The sequence below is a fragment of the Lacerta agilis genome, chromosome 5, assembly GCF_009819535.1.
Source record: "Lacerta agilis isolate rLacAgi1 chromosome 5, rLacAgi1.pri, whole genome shotgun sequence".
NCBI classification, from domain to species: Eukaryota; Metazoa; Chordata; class Lepidosauria; order Squamata; family Lacertidae; genus Lacerta; species Lacerta agilis.
In genome coordinates, this window is record NC_046316.1 from 39,760,566 (window position 1) to 39,781,071 (window position 20,506).

Consider the following 20,506-nt stretch of genomic DNA (forward strand, 5'->3'; position numbering starts at 1 on the left):
AGCTCCCATAGTGGCTTCTCCTTCCCCACAACCATTGCTAGTGTCATCTGAAGGACCATTTCCCCCTGAGATGAGTAGAAAAGATGCAGCAAAAGTATCTTTCCTTTCTATTGTAACTTTAAAATGAATAAATCTATGCTTGTTTTTGTAATCATCTTATATAAGCTGCTTTGTGCAATCTGCCTGAAAGGGATATTAAAATAATAATAATACTGTAAATAAATAAATAACGTTAAATTACTTTGCGCTATTTTGTTGTGTTTCTAGGGCTTCCAAGGAATTTGCAGGAAATGGATAATGATGCATTAGAAGGGCATCCATCTAAGACATATAAGCTCCCACCTTAAGAGGTATGATTCGGAGTGATTTCTATCTATCAAGACCACACAGATTGTTTATTTTGTTTGGAAATAGTTGCCAAAGGAGAAGCAAAGGTAGAAGTACAAACCCTTGCAGTTCCACCTCTTGCCAACACATTGTCTCAAGTAGCTTTATGACTTTTCAAGTCAGGGGATCCCAGCTTCTGGTGACATTACAAAAAGGCTGGGTGCCAAACGACTGCACAGTGGACACATGACCATGGTTATGGAGTTCTATACACTACATATGTATCCTTCTGCTGTTTCAGAAAGTTAAGGCTGGAAAGATATTAAAAAACCGGCGGGGGGGACGGACCTCAGTGAAAAAGGATTAAAATGCAACTGCAAGATAAATTGTTATTTGACCTCCTGTGACCCCAGTGAGGCAATGCAATTCTTTAATGTAATAAATGTACTGGTTCAAGGAAGGAAATTAAAATGAGAGAGAGAGAGAGAAATAATCCAATCCACTCCTTGCAGTGCAGGCTCAGAGGTGCGTCCCTGTAGTGCAAGAGCATGCCAAGCAGTAGTTTAAAGCAATATAGTATAGAAGAGAAGTCACAAATCTTCGCAGATTCTCTAATAGGGTACAAAAATGGAATTGCCTTCTTTGACACTTGCTGCAGAAATTATCCACTGGCTGATTATCTATTCGTATGAGATGGCTGGTATGCGGAGAGGAAAATTATTTGTTATAAAAAAATATCTCTGACATTTTGATGACACTAAAACCACTCCATCATGGGAAACTAAATGCAAATTGCTTCAAGTTCTGCTTAAGGAAACTGCAGCCATGTTGGTTTCATTTGGGAGACAAGTATGGTGCACTGTTTTTACAGCATATTGGCTGTTCTTGAGATGTAAAGATGGGTGTAAGTGGGTATGCAACAGAAGCTCCCACCTTTCACACAGGGCTGATTTGTTCTAGGGCCACATCTAGGGCAGCATGTGAAGTGCAACTCTAGGGTTGCAAGTCCCATATTTCCAGCTATAGACCTTCATCCTTCTCCATAGATAACTAATGGGCTCACTATGGAAGGGAAGAGATTGCTGTGAGCTTAAAATTAAACAAAAATGATGGTGCTCTGAAAGTATTTTTTTCTGCTTTCTGGTGACGGTGCCACAATTTGAGGGTGGCTTTCAAATGCAAACTTTCTCAGTTGAGAAAGCAATCAACAATTATAAGCTGAACTTGAGCATCTTGTGCCCTGCTTCTAATTGGTCACTGTGATGTGAGCATTCACTGGTGTCACCAGACCTTATCATTAAGGCCTGGTTGCTCCTGGATTTTTTCTGAGTGTGCTCAGGCCTAAAGTATGCAGGAGGAACCAGCAGCAAGAGTGGGGGTAAGCTCTTCCCAGAGTGATCATATCAACAGTTCTTTGAGAAAGCAGTGAAAAATTGAGTTAGTTACAAGGCAAGCCTGGAGGAGCTCACTCATCACATCCATTATCCAACTTCTACAATGGAGAAAGGGTGGTTGTTGTTGTTGTTGTTGTTGTTGTTGTTGTTGTGCTATTTCTACTCAACTGTCTCAAGCAAAGCTTTATGCAACACATCAATGTGCAGCTTAATGACTGCATATCCAGCTAGAAACTGTGTTCATAAAGGATGACTCTCACCTGACAAAACAAAATAGAAAATTCTTTCCAGTAGCACCTTAGAGACCAACTGAGTTTGTTCTTGGTATGAGCTTTCGTGTGCATGCACACTTCTTCAGATACACTGAAACAGAAGTCACCAGATCCTTAAATATAGTGAGGGAGTGGGGAGGGGTACTACTCAGAAGGGTGGTGGGAATGGGTGATCAGCTGATCACCACCCTTCTGAGTAATACCCCTCCCCGCTCCCTCACTATATTTAAGGATCTGGTTACAGGTGGGTAGCCGTGTTGGTCTGCCATAGTCGAAACAAAATAGGAAATTCTTTCCAGTAGCACCTTAGAGACCAACTGAGTTTGTTCTTGGTATGAGCTTTCGTGTGCATCTGAAGAAGTGTGCATGCACACGAAAGCTCATACCAAGAACAAACTCAGTTGGTCTCTAAGGTGCTACTTTAAGGATCTGGTGACTTCTGTTTCAGTGTATCTGAAGAAGTGTGCATGCACACGAAAGCTCATACCAAGAACAAACTCAGTTGGTCTCTAAGGTGCTACTGGAAAGAATTTTCTATTTTGTTTCGACTATGGCAGACCAACACGGCTACCCACCTGTAACTCTCACCTGACATTAAGAGTTCTTATTAATTCTTGAAGCAGCAGGAAGAAAGGGGAATCTGCTTGTTCCCAAGGGCAAATATCATACCTGCCTCACCATGGATGAGGTAGAGATCCCACTGGTAAAGCAAATAAACTGAAGCAGCACATCCTTACGTCTTGGGTTATTTGAATACCTCAGTTGGCCAAGTAGCTATTTCATTCCATACAAACACAGTTCTATGTTTATTATGTTATTATCTCTAAAGCATCAGCTATGGACATTCCCAGGGCCTGACAGCACTTATCAGCACCAGCTTCCAAAGATGGTATGAGTCAAAGGGAGTTATTTACATAATCTCCGGGGAGGCAAATGCACACCGTTTCCCCCCCCCCTTTGTTATTTTCTTTCATCTTTCTAGTTTTTTTTCACTTCATTCCAGTTGCTTTTCTCTTCTCTCACAGTTTTGCCCTTCCCTGTAGCTATGATTACACTTTGCAGCCCTACTTGGCACCTTCTCTTGTTAGACTTGTCCTAATATGACCCAGGTGTCTATTGTTTCATTGTTGTCATCCCTTTCTGCTTGCCCTTTAACATGCTTGGAATTTTCTCCATCCTCATAATCTCTGCACTCTTTTCCATCTATTAAAAGTCACTTATCTCCTGGTCCCTGGCTTCTCTCATTTGGTGGAAATAAATTTATTTATTGGGATACGTATAAGCCACCAAACATTAAAATAAAACACACATATATACATAGGCAACCTCCATTAGTTCTGTAATAGTATAAATTAATTATAACACAGTCTGAATCCATGAGCACTCTGAACCTTTATGCATTTTTGTATTTGCACAATACTCCTATCAGACTTTACTTTAAAAAAAAATGTCAGCTGTACTGTGCCTAATGCACAGGTTATGAGGGCAGCATGAGATGTAACACGCCTTCTGTAGTCTATCAAAGTTGCCTTTCGTTTTACATCATGCTGGGTGTCTGTCACAGAAGAGGCTGAATGAATAGCCCCCAAAGAAACAGAAAATTACTTAATACTAAGTAAAAGCTTCAGCCAAATAATGGGGCATGATTGATGGGGGTTGTTAAGACAAATGTGCTGACATTTGCCACTTAAAAAGAAGACAGATGAATGTTCCCATGTTGATCTTGTACAGTAGGGGAACACATACCCATCAAAGAATGAAAGCATTTTTTAAAAAAAATATCACATCCCATTGGAAGTGCAAGTTGTGTCACTCATTGCTAATTACATCACAAAAAGGTCCAAGTAGATTCCTGTGAAACTTGTGGAACCAGCCAGAACCACATTAGTAGCACCACATTAGCACAAAGCTGGCAGTATAATTGCAGAGAGGGAAAAAACCCTTGGAGTGAAGTATTACACTGTTCAATCCCAAACTATTGTGCCTCAAATATGTATTTTCCCATCTTTTAAATATTCTATGAAGAATAAAAAAGTGACATCACGTTCCTTACCATGCAATTATTTAGGTGGCAGTTCTGAGGTGGGGTAAGAACTTTACATGCCGTGTCTGGTTACCGGTAGTTATTTCTATAACAGCCAGAAAGCATGAAGAAAAAAGCAAGAAGAAAATGCACCCACCCTCTGATAAGGTAACAGGAGACATGCTTTCTGTAAGAGTTTGAGGCCAAGGAAGGAAACTTAGAATTTAAACACACATATACTCCAACTTTTTGCTCCATACCAATAAATTAATGTAATGTATCAAACTTCACACAAGGTAGATCTTTGGTATGGCACAACAAGATTGTTCTTTAAGATATTTTTGCTTAGTTTTCAAGCTTTCATTTTTCAGATGTTTAGAAGAGAATAAAATACAATGCACAAAAGCTACCTCTAAATGTATAAAACATAACAAAAACATATGAAATTCTTCTGCAAAATAAAATGGGATGTGATTGTCATACCATTTGTTTCCCCTTTCCTACTTTGAACCCTAGTGGCAGGTCAATAATTTCCATGCTCCATCATAGTTATGACATTATTGCAGTGTAGCTTACAAAAATCATTATGCTCTATGATTTGATTTAACAGGATGCATCAAAATCTCGCTTTCCCCAGAGCTGTGTATCTAGTGGTGCTGAAAATTTTCCTTGCTAGTGATTTTCAATTTATTTTGTAAATAAAACAACTCAATCAAAAACTATTCACAAGGATACAAATGCTATTGTTTGTCTATTGGCCAATAATCACCGCTATGACTGAGGGGGGCATTTGTCCTAGTCTGCATAGTAGAGGTATACTTATCCTTCACAAACAAAGCTAGAAGTGTTATGCTGAGCTGAGTCTTATTAGAAATTCATGTTAACACCTCTTTGAACAGAGGTAAAATGTTAGCATCTATAATCCTTTTTAGCCTATCAGATTCAACGAAGTCCATTAATTATGTGGTGCATTTAATTAAGGATAGCTGGATGTTAGACAATGTTAAAAAGACTGATTTGCATGATCATGTTATTTAACAGGTCCTGCAGTTCCCATAAGAACTGCTACATCATTGCTTTATGACCCCCCACCCTTTGCATACCTATTTACATACCACCCACATTACTTGGGTTGCAATCCTATACACACTTACTAGGGAGTAAGTCCCACTGAACTAAACTGGATTTACTTCTGAGTAGATATGTATTACATTACATGTTTAAGTACTTCATTAAGGTTTCTAAATATTTTATGGTGCTTCCAGGAGCAGTGATATGTACTGCAAACAGCAATTATTAATTTTCAAGTCCTGGGGAAATAGAAGTTAAAACATCCACTGACAACTAGATAAGACAGTGCCATCTCATTGATATTACAATTTATTGTCAACTTCTAGAATTGAATAAAAAGATCCTCTGCTTCTTCTTGCTGACAGTCCCAACCCAATTACCTGCTTTTCATAACAGAACTCTAGCCAGAGGTGCTTTATTTGCATCAGTAGTTTTGTGTTAGCAATCATGTGTATTATCCATCTGTTTATTTTATATCCTTGTGTGATTTTTTAAATATTTTATTTGGAGGGCTCCGTTTGCTTTTTATGACACAAGATGGATATACAACTGCATGTTGCATATTGTTGAAATATAGATTTGCACAATAATAAATTATAAATTATAACACAAAATATAAATAAATTATAACACAAAATGGTAATTGCTACTAACTGTTGTGTTTTACACATTAGATGAATTCATTGTATTGGCTACGGTAGCTAGAGATTCCATCTTCAGATCTAAATATTGGGAAGGAATAACGCAGAAGGCTTTGTCTATTACAGCTTACCTAGGAATATCCATTGAGCACCTGGCTGGTACCTCATTGTGGGTAACAGAACACTGGACGAAATAGTCTAAAACAGCAGGACTGTTCTTATGTAGTCTCCTGTCATAAGCCATGGGAACTAAAACTGGCAGCGCTTGGTCCTGTACATGGCTCCCCATGTGGTCAGCCCCGCAGAAATGTATTTGGGGGCATCATCCTACACTTGGAAGTATTCTCAGGCTCGGTATTGGCCCTTTCCACCCAAGTTGGCTAGTAGCCCTCTGAAATAGGAAAGACCTATTAGAGACCTGCTCAAGTTCTTCTGTGTTTGTTTGCGGATTGGCTCCTGACCTGGTTCCACAGGTGTGGCTCGTGCTTTGACCTCCTAGACTCCCAGCACAATTTCTGACAGCTGCCTATGGCAGATGGATGCAGGATACATGCTTGTATGCAAAAACAGTAGGAATACCTATTTGACTTAAGGCTACATCTGGATGATCAGCATGGGGATTGTGACAAACTTTACGTGGCTTCCGGGTATACCAAATCAGTGCACTTGATCCTGTAAAGTACTGCAGCTATTTCTGCCCTTAGGCTTTGGTCTCCTTTGGGGTATGCATCCTGGATTTGGTACAGAGCATTGGAGCTGCACTAGCCTTGCAAAATGCTCCATGAAAGTAGGAAAGACATAACCTTTCATTAACATCCCAAATGTGCAAAGCTTTTAGCCTTCTCAGACACTGTGACTGTGCAGAGTTACACCCAAAGCTTCTGTGCAGAACATAGGCTGTTAATCATTTGAGAGACGGCTTTCACTGTACAACTTTTGCACAGCACAGCTTTGCAGATAACAGCACCGATTCAAGCAAACTTCTTATTTTGACTTTTTTTCCTTAAAAAAATACAGCACTGGTGGAAATATTATCATCTCATGTGCATGATTTTAAAAGTATGTGTATGATAGAAATAATTTGAACAATGAAAATAAGCCAGGCATACCCAATACTCTTATGTGTACATAATGTGCGATTATTCTCTGTGTGACTGAGGTTCAAAACCACACTCAGCTATGTAACTTGCTGGGTGATGCTGGGTCGATTTCTCAAACATACCGGTACTTCACAGGCTGTTGTGATGCTGAAATGTACATATGTATGTATGTGTGTTTGTTTTTGTGTGTGTGCACGCAATCTTGTAGGCTACCCTGAGCTCCTTGGAGAAAGATTTCCATAAAAATGGAGAAACAGAACAGGGTGTGTCAAACCAAGAGTGACGAAAGATAATTCAGAACAAAAACAATGGTACTGCCTCGCAAAATGGTTACTACTTTTCAGGCTTGCTTTCAGATGCTTCCACCACAAAGGATGTGCAAAGAAAGGAGATGAGGCGAAATAAAAGATTAAGATAAAGGACACAAATTGTGGTGCCTTGAGTTCATCTGACTAGTCTTGTCCCTTTCCTCCCTCCCCATGAGATTGCTCTCCCTTACATTAGCAGGAGCAGGACCAAACCTGCTACATCAGTTATTGCTACTTGTGGCTGTTATTCTGCCCGACGACCAAGTGGAGAGAAGCTGTAAAGACGAAGGCAACTCCCATCGTAGAAAATCTTTACTTACAAAGTAATTACCTACTCTGGTGCCAAGACTGAGTTCATGTAATCAATTCTCCAAGGAATTGCTACCCGATAGGATTCCCAAGGTTATTTGTTCACACAAACACCCCCTCTCTCCCCAGTTTGGTGAACCTGATATGCACTCTTGTAAAATTTAGCTATTGGAAAGTAATATTGCATTTCATGTGGTTCTGCCATATATCAGGTGCATTTTGCACAGGAAACTATGGGAGAATGACATGGACATGTATTTTATTTCCTGCTCGATTAACATTTCCCTAGAAAAACTGATCATGTAAACGGACTTAATTACAACAGAAAAGGTTTAGCTCTGAGGATTATTAATCTCAGGTCATTCTTACAGCACACAGTTCTAAGAAAGAAAGAAAGAAAGAAAGAAAGAAAGAAAGAAAGAAAGAAGAGTATATTTCATGCAACAGTTGTCTGAGAATGATATAGGACTTCATGTTTTCAAATTAACGTGCTGTGAAATATTCCTCCCTCACACATTGTAGGTCTGCTGTAAAAAGGGAGCTAATTTAAACTTTGTTGATATGACTAATAAGGTTAGATAATTGTCTTTCTGGCAGGTAATTTAAACAGCAGGATAGCAATCCTTGTGTGAGTGCCTTTTTGCATGGAAAGACAGTCTAGCCACATTTGTTTCCAAGGCTGAACAGCTGTAACTCGGTGGTAGTGCACATGCAAAAGGTTCTAGGTTCAAAACCCAGGCAAGGCTAGGAAAAAAATCACCCTTGGGAGCTACTGCCAGTATAGACATTACTGAGCCAGATCAACCAATAATCTGACGCAGTATAAGGAGTCTTTCAACGCCACTATTAGGGATGAGAAACTGAGTAGGGATGCCAAAGAACTGAATATTCTGGTAGCAAAATCAGGGCTAGATGTATAGCCCACTTTCAGCAGGATGACAATTGAATCTGCTTGCAACGTCCCAGCAATGACAGAAGGGAACACCAAGCTTTCTTTGGCAATGTGCTCTGTTCATGGCCCCTTTAGTTCCTTATAGGCATAAAGGTAAAGGTAAAGGGACCCCTGACCATTAGGTCCAGTCGCGGACGACTGGGGTTGCGGCGCTCATCTCGCTTTATTAGCCGAGGGAGCCGGCGTACAACTTTCAGGTTATGTGGCCAGCATGACTAAGCCGCTTCTGGTGAACCAGAGCAGTGCACAGAAACGCTGTTTACCTTCTCACTGGAGCGGTACCTATTTATCTACTTGTACTTTGATGTGCTTTCGAACTCCTAGGTGGGCAGGAGCTGGGACCGAGCAATGGAAGCTCACCCCGTCGTGGGGATTCGAACCACCGACCTTCTGATCATCAAGCCCTAGGCTCAGTGGTTTAACCCACAGCGCCACCCGTGTCCCATCCTTATAGGCATGCAGGTGGCAAAACTATAGATGTAGGTCACAGGTTGTGGGTTTACAAGTTGTGTCGGTCTGCTTCGTACAGATAAAATAAAATTTGCTTTGTGAATCTTCCTTGGACAAAAGAAAAGCATATTTTGGTACTCTGTAAACAAAATGTACTTACCATCTGAAAGCCTCTGGTACTGGTAGAATGAAACTCGCACTGCATCATATCAAAGAATATTGGGATGGTAGCTTTTCTAAGTTCAGTTTCAGGGATCAGTGTCATTTCTAACATAGGCCCCACCATCTCAGGAATGAACTTGATTTTATGTTGGCCTGCAGAGACAAAATCATATGAATTTAGGAGAAGGGGCTTGATTACAGCCAAGGCTCTTCAGTTTTCAGAATCAAAATTTGTTCTGAAAAAAGGCAGGCAATAGTAAATAGTATTCTGAAGATATACAGAGCACATTTGCCATAGCACAAAAAGCAACTTGCAAACCATCCAGGTTTTACAAAGCAGAAGCTCATAATCAGATGTCTCTTAGCCAGAGTTTAAGCCCTTTAGGGTGGACTCTTAGTGCTTTTTGTAGAAAAAAAATCAAAATAACGAGAAATGATATCTAAACAGCACTAGATAATACCTGCCAATATCTTTAAACTAAAAAAGGTACCCCCCTCCCAAGCTTAGCTCATTATTGTCTCATTACTGCCAATCTATTCACCATCAAGTTCATCACCTGCTGAGTCAGCATTCTTTTTATCTAAATTTAGTTGGAACTAGAACAAATATTAAGTATCAGCACTTAATTCAAATTTCCTAAATTAACATTAAGCAAGTCTTCACAGTAATTTGCCTTCTTCATCTGTAGTATATTTTGACGTTGCAATTACAAAGTTGCCTCCTTATAGAGAGAATCTTAGGATAATCTTAAATAACTTCCAACAAGTGGAAGACAACCCTTATTCTTCTCAATACAGATTGATAATACAAGCTGATGTGCTAGTTTAAGTTACCAGTGGTGAAAGAGAGGGAGAGAGAAATTGAATTCTTAGAAATATTAATTAATAGTTGTTCAACAGAAGTAGCATTTGAAACGGTTTTTGTAAATATATGCTTAAAGGTACATACATTGAATGATACAATATTTAAATTATACAAAAAGGAAATGTTGCTGTATTTTTAATCCTAAGTATTATTTCATTATCACTATGAACATCTCAAGGTATGAAGCTGAATATAAGCTAGGGCTACAGTAAGTAACACTTCAGGTATTTGATTATCAGAAATTTTAATTATACACCTGTTTAGCACTTACTTCATCCTGATTCACACTCCATATGTAGAAACAAAGTTAAGCTCGAACCAGAAACAAGAATTTCAAAACAGATCTATGTAAGAATGATAACCAAATATATTTTGAAGAATCATATAAGGTTGGCTAGTCATGGAGTAGTATAAATCTGATGTTCTTGTAGACCTCTGGACATGGGAAATAAATTTGAAATGAACTCAACTGCTTAAGAAACACTTGGCTTCATCTCTTATAAACTTAGTAGTGTTACTGAGTGGGTGGAGGTGGGAAGGCTCTCTTTTGATGGTAATGTAAGTTGCCATGCACTCTTCAAAATGAGATAAGCAAACCCTGCTGCATTTTGGAGTTGTTATTTTGCTGAATGAAATCTGGACTTCTGCCTCAAAGTTGTTTCCTTATGGCACCACACAGCAGTGGACAAGCTCTGAAGCTCTGCAAACACGGCACCAGACAGAAGAGCAGCAGTCAACACCAGCTGGTTAGGCACGAAGTAGAAAAAATGTTTAGGGAACAAAGTAGGAGGGTGAGGCAAGAACCCCAACAAGAACTAAATGAGGACTGAGCATGCTACAATGTCTTGGGAAGGGAGGGAATGAAAACTGAGGGGGAAGGAAATTGAAGAGTATTCTGTAAAAGAACTAGGATGAATGGAATACTGAACAGGAGCACTGTACACAGCAATGTTTTGTTGCAGGCCCCACTTGTATTTTTATATTTCTTGAGCAATAGCGATATTGAACTTAAAGCCATTCACATCGGTGACCACCACCATATCTTCTGAGCCATGAAAACTGTCACATCTACGAAACATTCCATAGCTTAATTAGGTCCTCTGTCTAATTCATTTATCTAGGGAACTATATTGAATGCACTGCCTGAACCAAGAGATGTTGTCAGGGCTCGAGTCTGGCTTAGGTCAGCACTAAAGTAATAAGTCACCAATGGCAGTGAAGTTAACTCTTTATTCAAGGTCTCAGCAAACCTTCCTGGTAGGTTTTGCCCCGATTACAAACTTGTGAGGACTGAAGACCCCCACCTTCCCACTCCTCTCTAAGTCTCCTTATCTCCAAGGTTTCCCCCCATGCAGTTTCAAACTGCATCTGCACACAACTAAACTCTGTTCTGCTCTTTTCAGTGTGTGTGTGTGTGTGTGTGTGTGTGTGTGTGTTTTCTTGGAGACTGGGGGAGGGGAGCTGGTTGCAGTAAGAGGGGGAGACTCCCTGAATTCTTCACCAGCCTCTTGACCATCCTCTACTTCAGCCTCAGAGTCTGAACTACACTCTCCATCTGGCCATTTGTCGTCATCCCACCACCGCTCTGCTGGCTCTAAGGCCTTTTTTGCATGGGGGTTTCCTAGAGCAGTGTTTCCCAACCTTGGGCCTCCAGCTGTTTTTGGACTACAGTTCCCATCATCCCTAGCTAGCAAGGCCAGTGGTCAGGGATGATGGGAGTTGTAGGCCAAAAACAGCTGGAGGCCCAAGGTTGGGGAACACTGCCCTAGAGAGTTCCCCAGTTGTTGCCTCCCACCACTCTTCTGCATCCAGCCAGTCCATGACAGATGTGCACTTTGCTTATAACAACAGTATTAGCTGTTCATAGATACCCTTGAACAGGACACAGCTCCAAAAAGAAATAAAAGTCTACATATTACAATAAAATTGTAACAGCGCTATTATAGATGAGCATACTCTTAAGCAGAATATTCAGTGGTAAGCCAGGAAAAACTTTTTTAAAAACATGAAAACAGTATAAAGATTTATTTCTATTTCATTATTACTACCATTCAGTCTTCCAGGTGACAGTTCTTTTGTACTATACCTGAAAACTGTCAGAGGAAATAGATCAGAAAATGAATTATAGTGACACAATGTTATTTGTCAGGGAGACCATCAATGCCATGAAGTTCCTGTTCTATCACAAGGCTCCAAGTTTAGGGATTGAATTTCAAGACAGAAAGAAAAATGGCTGGTTTCGGAGTAAATCCGTGAAAGAAGCATGTTGCCGTAACAACACATTTTAAACCTTTGATTACGATTTTTTAAAATATTGAGAATGCCCTTGGTCCAAAGCGACAGCACTAGCAAGGCTTCCCTATGCAATTCAATCAAAGGTACACACCCACATGTGCAGTGTTGGCCAATCCATCGAAGCAAATGGTAGAGGGAGCAGCATGCGTGGAGCTCCCATGACCACAAGGAACTGACATATCAGGGAGCAAGTGGGGAATGTCTTTCTAATGGGAAATGAAAGAGAATATCTGAGCTTGGTAATAATCATGAACACCACAAAATAAAAGAAAGCTTTACATCCCCATTTTATAAAGTGTGGTGGTGAACGAGCCCTTCCCTTGTTCTCTTTGTACATGTTCTAATGTCTAATTCATCTCAAAATTAGAATTTTGTGGGCATCAGAAGAAATCAGGAAATCAGCAGTAAAGCACTTCCCCCCCTTTTTTGTCACTTGTACGGTGCCTCCTATTAAATCCTTCCACGTAGGTCTAACTGGCAGAAATCTTAAATCAATGCAGGAAGAGGTGGCTCCCTAGGAAAGTAATGCTTGAGAAAAACGTGTACCACGTGGAGAAAAAAAGAAAGAAAAAGCAATTAGAAAATATTACAATGTGTATAATCACACTGCAAATCTTCCTTCCTCTACTGCCTGAAGGCCATTTAGCTTATCAGTTCAGCTGCAGTGTTTGATGGCAGCTTTCCCCAGAATTTACTTTATTCTGCAGTGGTGGATTGGAGGAAAAACAAGTAGAAAAGCTTATGAGAACTGCGGAGTCAGCAGCCGCACAGTTTTGGATGATAAACATATCGTTCCACAAATCAGCTATGCAGCATATCTGATATCTAAGATACCCTGCAGATTCTCAATCATGTTCAGCTGGAAACTCAGGGCCTTTCATCCCCCTTCCCATAACCAATTATCTTCAGGCTAAGTAAATCTTTCTCAACCAAGATTGGCGTGAAGGGTCACCTCCCTTTGGGGTTCTGGTTGGAGAAGGCAGAGGACACAATCCAAAGTCATCCAATGATGCTAAAGTGTTTGGTTTCAAGCTGGAGTACTACCTCTTCAAATCCCTTGCAACTTTCCTTATGAGGTAGTAGTACTTTGGCACCCACCAATCCTTGCTGGGATATAAGAACATTGGGTGGTAGGCCAATTAAGTTTTCTTCAGAGCAGTCCTATTGAAATTATCAAAGGAACTTAGGGCTCATCCAGATTTCCGCTTGCCCTGCCCTGCCACTCACCCCAAGTGAAGGAAACGCCATCTTTAATGCTGAATCGGAGCAATCAGGTTTTGCACAGATTGACGTTTGCTTCAATTTCAGTGCTAAAGAGCTGAAAAAGTGGCTGAGCAAACAGAAAACAGTTCAGACCCCTGCTTTCTAGGCACATGGCTCAGACCCATGCTTACTAGAGTGTAGTTTTGCACATTCTCAGGCTAGAAGACAAATATGGCACATGTGCTGCAGGTCACTGTGGCAGCTCCCTCACCCTCCATGTCTCTTGGTTCTATGCAGAGTGTGAGATTATCTCCATGGCCTCCCCCTCAAGCTCCCCCACAAATGCCCCTGCCAACGAGTCTTGTTCATGAGCTCCCTGAAGCTGCTAGCTGCTAAGCAGAACTGCTGCTAGCTGCTAACTCTTCCCAACTCAATTCCTCACCTTTTATCCAGCAAACTAAATTCTGCAATTAGATGAGTAATTTGGATTCCCCCTGTTGTCAGTGGGAACTAAGTGCCCATACGTGACTGCGTGTAACTTGTGTATTTCTGAAGCCAATGTGATTGAGCTCATAAACTAAGATCTGCTGTATTTTTCTTGGTGCCTGGTTTTATCAGTTTATAATTTACTCTTACTCTGCTGGAATACAGATGCTTTTAAATTCATATTATCATTAGTATGCTGCGCCTTTCCTACACGAATAAAAGCATGGTAATTTAAATTCACAGACTGCAATCCTGCAATTAATTACCTGTGCAAATCAATGGGCTTTTGTGTGTGTTAACTGCATGCAGGATACCAGATTTAATTTGTACATTCAAATGAAATCATTTTCTATTACAACTGATTATTTTCCCAGCTCCTATGAATTTTGAGTGTCTCTAACCCAAATGCCAGTACAGTGTTATTGTTGCCTCTGGGACAGTGCGGTACAGCAGTTAGAAGACTGGACTAGGACTAGGGATAAAGATTCATATCTATACTTAGGCTGACCATGGACTAGTCACTATTACTCAGGATAAACTGCTTCATAGGGTTGTCATTACAAAGCTAGACATTATGTGTGAGATACAATGTATGCTACCTTGAATTCATTGGACAAAAAGTGGGATATAACTGCAATAAAGTAAATCTGAACAGATTAGCACTGCTTTCTTGGATACTTTTCACACCCACAGCCCACTAAGGTACACTATTCCCCCTCCCCCAAATGTTAGTATTCAAGTATTCACACTATTCAGAAAAACCCACTCCCCCTTTGACTGTCATCAGTCCCTAGCAATAACTCAAAATGACGCATCTTCAGAACCTTGAGCATGTGCCACATATATCATGATGCCACAATACAGTAAGTAGGTATCACCTTTTTAATGAAATGGGCCTAAAATCCGGGGTGGGGTGGGGAATACAATCAACACTCAACTGCACTCACCTTTTCCAACTGCCTGGTACTTAAGGCACTGCTTAATAAAACAACTGATCTCACATTCACAGTGCACTGACCCACCTGCGAAAATGGGAGCAGATTTTTTTGCAGCCCAGCCGTAATATGCACTTTCTTATAGGCTGCTCTGAACTTTATGTCGTCGCCCCCCCCCCACCCCCGCAAGCATGCTTCTGTTAACCTACTATTTACAAATAGTACAACAGCACCCAGGCACAGTAGGCCTGGATAAAATGGCAGTATTTAGCTACATGGCATTTTTTTTTAATTGAATGTTTTGGGTTAAAGTACCGGTACATCTTTTCCAGGATTTGTTAAAGACTCTAACACTGTCATTGCCAGAAAAAATGACTTGGAGATGAGCCCTCTTAACGCTGTTACCCAAAATAAAAAGACAATTGCTTCTGGTCTGTTAACTGGAGTATCGGACAGCTTTGGGAGAAGGGGATGGCTAAATGACAGTTGTGACTTGAATGCAAAAGTGCAATTAGGAATAGAGATGATGATGTAATATGGTTATGAAGAATCCATGAGTGATGTTATTAAGGGGGGGAAGGGGGGGAGAATCTTATTGGTTTTCTATAGAAGCCGCTGTTGGGAAACCAGAGAAAACATTCTTGGAAAAATAGTTTTATATATTAAAAATAAAAATAAAAATCAGCAATGCATGCCAATAATACAAGCATGTCTTTCACCAGGGAATTATGATGGGAATAAACTGCATTTTAAGAGATGGCAATGGTATTAACAACAAATTACAGAGATTATGCAAGCAAAATGCTGGGCTGAAGTAGTAGAAGGAAATTTACAGAGTCCACGCTGTTCTGGCAAATGAATACTTTCTTACCATGAATGAGAAAAATGAAGTGATTAGAGAGAAAAGACGCCAACTGAGATTTGACATATCCCACCTGCAGGATCAACTGGCACTGTGTCAGCAGGAAGCAGGAGAGAGAATGACATGAAATACCCTACTGGCTCATCCCCTGAAACCTACTGAACTGTGTGACAGGGCTACCTGGTCACTAAACGCAGAAGGACAAGGCAATCAGAGTAAAGGTAAAGGTAAAGGACCCCTGACAGTTAAGTCCAGTCGCAGACGACTCTGGCGTTGTGGCGCTCATCTCGCTTTACAGGCCAAGGGAGCCGGTGTTTGTCCACAGAATTTTTTCCAGATCATGTGGCCAGCATGACTAAGCCGCTTCTGGTGCAACAGAACACAGAAACCTGAGCAGCGCACGGAAACACCATTTACCTTCCTACTTGCACTTTTTTGGCATGCTTTGGAACTGCTAGGTGGGCAGGAGCTGGGACCGAGTAACAGGACCTCACCCCGTCGCAGGTATTTGAACCACCGATCTTCTGATTGGCAAGCCCAAGAGGCTCAGTGGTTTACACCACAGCGCCACCCATGTCCCTCAATCAGAGTACTATTGTTCAAACTATTTAAGTGAAGCTATTCAACCACTTTGAAGGAATAGAATCCCATGCCAAAAAATAATTGAAACCTGTTTATCTGGGGGATGCTTTTGGCAGATATTTAAAGGATGTTGGTAGCTAGAGGTCTTTCCTCCAACATAAGATGAGTCTACCCAGCACAGGCATCAGCATGTGAGGTGATTGTGGTTACTGGGCTAAAGAAGCAAAGTGACAGTTATTAACTCCTGATCACATCTGAGGAAGTAGCAAGATAATTACTGCAGATATTAATTAAGAAAATAATTCCCTGAGACTGAGATTCTGCCAGGACTCCTAAAGATTTTTCAGGGAAACTTCTCCAATACTATCTATATACTTACTGTAGTTTTTATAAACAGAACCTATATGGATTGTTGCCCACAACAAACTGACTGAAATGGTCAACATGTCATTTTATTATTATTTTATTATTTTATTCATGTGTTATAAATTAGGTATTACCATGGTAACAATTTATTTCACATGACTAACTAATGTCTTATTTGGTATTATATTAGGAATTCTACTCTAATGTATCATTTGTAAAACATAAAACATATACTAATTCATTCTGTTATTTCAGCATTATCACTGCATCATCTCAATGAAAGGCTCTTGAGCAAGCAAGCGGACAGATAATTTATGAGTATAAAGCATCATTTTTTGTGGATTGGCAATGATCTTAGAAAGTCTTTCTCTGCTTAACAGGGACAGGTGGATTTCAAAATAGCACTTACCAGAGTATGGAAGATTCAATTACACAGCACAAAGAATAAAGCTGAAAATTTTTGTGTTGAAGAAATTATAGTTTTACTTGATCCTAAAGTTTTGCTTTTTAGCAACAACCTTGGCAATTCCTAGATTTTGTTGGTAACATTTTTAATTTTAATTTAACTTTAAATTTTTTTTACTATATTTTCCTCCTTGTTTTTCTGATAAACAGTTTACTAATGTTTGTATAATTCTTAACCATATCACTCTTTCCCAGTAACATGCAGGTCATTTGGATCAACTACCAACTTTTCAATCCCAACCTGCAACATGGAATACACTTTTGATATTTTTTTAAACCATGTATGTTTATAATTCTTCCCTTATTATCAGAAAGAACGAAAATAAAAGGCCATTTTAGTGCTGGGACGGTCCCATCTTAGGTTGGGGGCAAGAAATCCACCTACCCCAAAATTACAGAATAAAAAAAAGAGTACATGGTGTCATCAGCCTGTGCATACTGCCTCAGTGCTCTTCAGAAGCAGCATATTTTAGCATGTGCAAGGTAGCAACCATGTCATTTCCCTGCTGCAGTTGCTGCTTGATTTGTGGTGGTCAGCAGGGCCTCCCACCTGCTTGGAGACCATTTGATGGCAACTGGGAAACACCTAAAGTCAGCAGTTTGATTATTGTGGCACTCTGCACTGATTTTTTAATTATTATTTTTTGCAATCAGAATAATGATAACCGGATAGTTTGAGAATAAAGGACAAGACACCAGGATTTAAACCGTATCTATATACTAAAGCCAACTCTGTTGGCTTTTTCAGTGGCTTTGCCTGGCCATGCCTGGGTAGAAGAGAACATGAGAGTGGGAGTGGTGAGAAGAAAGATGCGGGTTCATTGTATTGAGTTGAAATACACCAGGCATTCTTGGAGAAACAAGTTACTCAGCAGCCTGAGAACCATGCCTTCCTTTGTTCACATGAAGCCAGTCCTTTTAATGGCTGAACACGTGATATCAAAAGGACTTAGGTCCAAGTACTCTACCTTGGATCAGATTGCGTGTGCAATGAAATACTCAAAAGTAGATTTTTGGTAGTGATTGACTGGAAGAGCTGAGCTTAGTTTACTCTTTTGAAACAAGACATTCCGGGTATATGTCTGTCACGTGTATATGCTTATGTATTTTGGTTTATCCTGGTCTCTACTCACTAATGCACTCAAGTCTTTAATAAAAACAGAACTGAGCTATTCCCCAAAAGCCTAATCTTCCTTCCCTACATAATGCCATAGTTCAAACAGAGTGCACTTCCAAATCATATAAAGATGAATGTGAATTCTCTCTTTCATCACAAACACATGTAATAATCAGAAGATATATCCGAGTTTGACTGCTTCATTGTTTCGTATTAAACACTCTACAATTCTGGCTGATTATACATAAGGTTGCTGCTTTCTTTCTTTTTTCTGCTTCAGAGTCATTTAAGAATGTAGCAAGAGTAAGTTAGCCAATGTTCAGGTGAAAAGTAAGTAATATTGGAAGCTTTACAATATCATCAAAAACTTGCAGCTACTTAAGTGATTCAGTTGTCATAATTTATATTATGGCAAATCCTATATAATTCACTCAGAGCAAAGACACAGCTAAACATCAAAAGAGGTATAGTGTCCATATAAATGGAAATATTAGTATAAGAAGATTTTTTCTTATTGGTGATTACAGATAATTTAGTAATTACAGAGCTTTTATGCCAAAATCTGTGAAATCATTGAGAATGCTGCCTCTCCATATTACCTATGCACTTTCTAAAATACATCTAGAACGCTCTCTTTTTTAGGGATGGGATGGTCACTCAATATTTCTAATGTCAATGGAAGAGGTTTTTAAAAGTACTTCTTCCATAGAACTTTGGTGTTAATCTGTGTGCCTGTTGATTATTGAAAACCATCAGAATGTCATTGCCTACACATCTCAAAGGACTGTGTGAAAAAATTTCACTTATGCTATGACAGCAACAAAACAACTAACATAGATATTCAATGCAACACTTATGCAACTTGCTTGCTTAACAAAGCTTTGTCCATCCTATGAACTGATTAAGAGGGCTCTTTCAGCAAAACTGATCTTAAAATAGATAGAATGCATTCAAAGGAAGTTCAAACTAGTGAAGACCAATCCTTATACTGTGGCTGTCACATGAGAAACTGCTGGGAACTGCCTTTGTGTACCAGTCATAACGGGGGGAAACTGTGTGCATGCTGGTGGCAGCCACTTCTTCATAACAGCTGCAACACAAGAAATAGCCCCGAGTAGATGCTGCAATAAATAAAATTAATTAAATGTGTAAGTTAGATACTGCCAAAATATTTGTGCAACCTGAACTTACAAACCTTATAAGCACAGCGCTATGCAGTGAATTCAGCTAATCAGGATGTGCTGATTATTCAAGGATCAGATAGTGGGGTTCCTACTCACCCAGGTTATACCACATGTCACGGATCTCAAAGCCAATTTGTCTTCTCATATCGCCATACCTAGAAAGAATGCAATTTTTTTGGTAAAAATGCTCTTTGTATTATTTCACCCTTTCAGCATTGTAATCAAATTATGTCTGTGTTGTTTTTTTAAAAAAGCAATGATTTGCTAGTTATTTAGGAGTCCAATGCACTTTATATCTTTAGGTCTATTGAATTTGTTAGGCAATACAACCATTGTTATGTATGGGGAAAAGCTTGCAGAAATTAAATTACATTCTCAAATCATAGAGATGATAAAACACACACACAAAAGCTTGCATGGTAGCTGCCAGTCTAACATCTGCATTTCTCATTCTTCCTTGAGGGAAGAAAAAAAGCTCTACTCTAGCGTCTATGCTGCATTTTCTGTAAACGTTTCACCTGTGGGAATTTCAGTTTGCCTTATCGGCATATTACATAACTGTCCCTTGAGAGCGTGGGGGTGTTTGTGTAGATTAATGAGAGTATTATCCATTTCTCAGTCTCTAATAGCTGGAGAAAACACACTGCACAGACTTAAGAATGTTTTACTTTTATGCATATTCTTAGCATACATTGCCTGGCCTAGAAAATGAACTAAGAAGAACTGTATTCAGCAAGTACCAAGGATGCCTCCTTCCCACAACTACCACGACATCTGCTGAGATACTACAATGGATCTGAACATCCAGGAAATCTGCAGAAATCAGAAGTGATACTTCATTTTGGGTTTGCAACTGGTGAATGCATAAAAAGTGGATGAGTCCATGCACTTCTTTATCTCTTTACATTTATTTATAAAAAAACATTTTGTAAATGCAAGGACTGCCAATGGTTTACAGTACATGAATGAATCAAACTAAACATACAGTCATGGGAAAAAGAAAGCGTACCTTCTTTAAATTCTGTGGTTTTACATATCAGGACATAATAACAATCATTTGTTCCTTAGCAGCTCTTAAAATTAGGTAAATACAACCACAGATGAGCAGCAACACATGACGTATTACACTGTGTCATG

The 20,506-nt window shown here is 39.7% G+C and overlaps 1 protein-coding gene across 1 annotated transcript in view; it reads right to left on the reverse strand.

The window, feature by feature from the left end:
- Nucleotides 1-20,506, reverse strand: part of DOCK1 (dedicator of cytokinesis 1) — a 355,108-nt gene that overhangs the window by 66,718 nt on the left and 267,884 nt on the right. Inside the window, exons 32-33 of the mRNA XM_033149416.1 lie at nucleotides 19,466-19,524; nucleotides 9,008-9,162 (exon numbers count right to left, since the gene is read on the reverse strand). Coding sequence (XP_033005307.1) covers nucleotides 9,008-9,162; nucleotides 19,466-19,524 — 214 coding nt within the window. The remainder of the gene's footprint in view (nucleotides 1-9,007; nucleotides 9,163-19,465; nucleotides 19,525-20,506) is intronic.